At 29.5% G+C, this 2,452-nt stretch overlaps 1 protein-coding gene across 1 annotated transcript in view; it reads right to left on the bottom strand.

Annotated features, from left to right (window-relative positions):
- Nucleotides 1-441: 441 nt before the first annotated feature.
- The window catches only part of LOC105450348, a 16,932-nt gene continuing 14,921 nt past the window's right edge, over nt 442-2,452 (bottom strand). The window contains exons 4-10 of the mRNA XM_011690142.1: nt 2,184-2,445; nt 2,054-2,113; nt 1,917-1,991; nt 1,434-1,517; nt 1,133-1,368; nt 905-1,067; nt 442-580 (exon numbers count right to left, since the gene is read on the bottom strand). Coding sequence (XP_011688444.1) covers nt 465-580; nt 905-1,067; nt 1,133-1,368; nt 1,434-1,517; nt 1,917-1,991; nt 2,054-2,113; nt 2,184-2,445 — 996 coding nt within the window. The 3' untranslated portion in view covers nt 442-464. The remainder of the gene's footprint in view (nt 581-904; nt 1,068-1,132; nt 1,369-1,433; nt 1,518-1,916; nt 1,992-2,053; nt 2,114-2,183; nt 2,446-2,452) is intronic.

The following is a 2,452-nucleotide window of genomic DNA, read 5'->3' as shown; positions in this document are numbered from 1 at the left end:
ATTTTCTTAAAGAATCGCGTAAAGAATTATTAGAAGATTCTTCTAATTTTGAAAAATTATTATCCATTTTTTGTTCGGAATCAGTATATTTAAAATCGACAAAATCAAAATCGGCATTTTCAAAATCAGAAAGATTGTCACTACTTTCGTTTCTATTACTAATAATATCTGATAAATCGTCATAATCATCACTTGAAAACGTGTTAGAAATTCCAGCATTAACTTGTTCATTTGTCACTTGTGTAGATTGATCAATTAAAGGTAGTTCTGCTTCAGTTTTAGTAGTCTTAGACTTGACAATTCCATTAATATCATTTGCAACTCTTCGGTACAGTTGTCTTTTACTAATAAAAACTTTAGGCATATTGGTATCAATATGATAACAAAACGATAAAATTTAAAATAAAATAATAAATTGTAAATCAAACAAAAATTAAATGTTTTAGGATTTCGCTATTAAACTTTTATCTAGCATTTCTTTTTCTTTCTAGAGCCAAACGTTGGGGAGAATGCTTTAACCATATCTTGATATCGTTGATGTTACTTTCAGGAGTGTTTGGTGATGAAAATTGCACTGCACCTGAAATTTAATCATTCTGTAAACAATATCGTTGCCATCACATTATTAATTTAAAATTATACATAAATAAGTAAAAATTTTGAAATAAGGTAAACCGCTGTAATAAATATACGTAATAATATTTTATAATTTTTTCATAATTATTTTTATTTTGTCGCTAAGATTTGTCAGCAAGATTGTCGATCAGTTCAATTCTTTTCTTGAGTTACAGGCTCCGTTTTACTATTAATCTTAATAAATATATCATCTTTATTAGGATTGAAAAGATATAAATATATCTTTTCAATCCTAATAAATATAAATAAAAACAAATGAGAAACTTACGTATTATCAATCTGTGTAACCGCGATGCCGAAAATGATTTCTTCTCATTTCTTGTACCCAAAAAACTATATTTTATAGCGACTTCGTTCGACAAGATATTGCGAAGAATAGTATTGGTTTTAGTCGTTAGGTCACGTCCTCCCAGAGTAGACAAATATAAGCTCTATAAAAAAATATTTTAGTAATAAAACAAAACAATATTTTGGAAATAATTATAAAAATATTTACCAAAGTAGAAAGATTATCATCATTTATTAGATGTTCCTCAATTCTAATAACATCTTCTAAACTTTTAATCGGTAGACTAACAGGCAATTCTGGGAGCTCATGGATAGCAGATTCAAGAACTGCTTTATTTTTTAAAGATTTGATAATTTCTTCATTTTGTTTTAAAATTTGATCATTTTGTCGTTTGACGTATGTGATTAATTTTAATAGAGTTCTGTAGTTGGTACTTGAGGTTTCTGTAAAACATAATTAATCGTAACAAAACAGACTCTACTTTACTTAAACGAAAGAAAACGCGTACCATTAGTCAATACGTCTTCAGTTTCAAAACAAGAATTGTCATGATAGCGAGACTCAGAATGTGATCTTGAAGGTATTCCTGTTCCTACAAACAATTTTTTTTTAATATAAAAAACTGTTCAACTCAATTCACACGCTTAGGATTGCGTAGGTTAATTGAAAATATTATTATTTTTTTCTAATGAAAGTAATGAAAAACAATTTTTTGTGAAATTACCAGCTAAACACAATGGTTACATATGTTATATAAATGCAATATTAGTTTCAAAATAATTTTAGTTGAAAGTACTTACAAAATAATCTGTTTTGATGATTTTTTTTTTAATTTTTAAATCAAATAATTACGGAAGTACGATGGGAGGACAAAAAGGCTGTGACGGACACACACACACACACAGGCACGCACACACAGACAGAACGAAATTATAAGAGTTCCCTGTAGTTACTACAGAATCCTAAACATGATATAAAGAATTTAACTTACTATTATCATAGTTGTCACGATGATTAAGCTCAGACAGTAATCTTCGGGGAGTAGATGTGCTTCTTGCTTCTGTTGCTAGAAAAAAAATAAAGTAAAGTAAAATAAAACAAAACTGTATACGATAAATTCAAACCTACTATCGTCACAGTTATTCTCCGCTTCCCCAAAAAGATTACGCCCTAAGGATTCTCCACTATCTAGGTAAACATAAAAAATTGTGGGTATTAATAGCATTTCAATAAGTTTAGCATATACTAGTAAACTCACCAAACACATTTCGCTGTACCGGAGATTGCATAGGCGGATGATGTGATAGAATTTGAGATTGCATAGACGGATGACGTGGAAGAATTTGAGATTGCACAGGCGGAGGGCGTGATAGAATTGCTGATGACGACTTCTTCGTTTGTAGACAATTATTATTTTCCTCTTCTTCTTCACTACTACTTTGATGCCGTCTTGGGCATTTTTTTTTTCGTTTTAAAGATAGTTGATTTTCTTCTATTTCACTACCTATGTCAGACGTAAGCTGCAAT

This window comes from Wasmannia auropunctata, unplaced genomic scaffold (genome assembly GCF_000956235.1).
Source record: "Wasmannia auropunctata unplaced genomic scaffold, wasmannia.A_1.0 LD336111.1, whole genome shotgun sequence".
Classification (NCBI taxonomy): Eukaryota; Metazoa; Arthropoda; class Insecta; order Hymenoptera; family Formicidae; genus Wasmannia; species Wasmannia auropunctata.
Note: the sequence above shows the minus strand (reverse complement) of the source record. Positions and strands in the feature narration are given on the sequence as shown.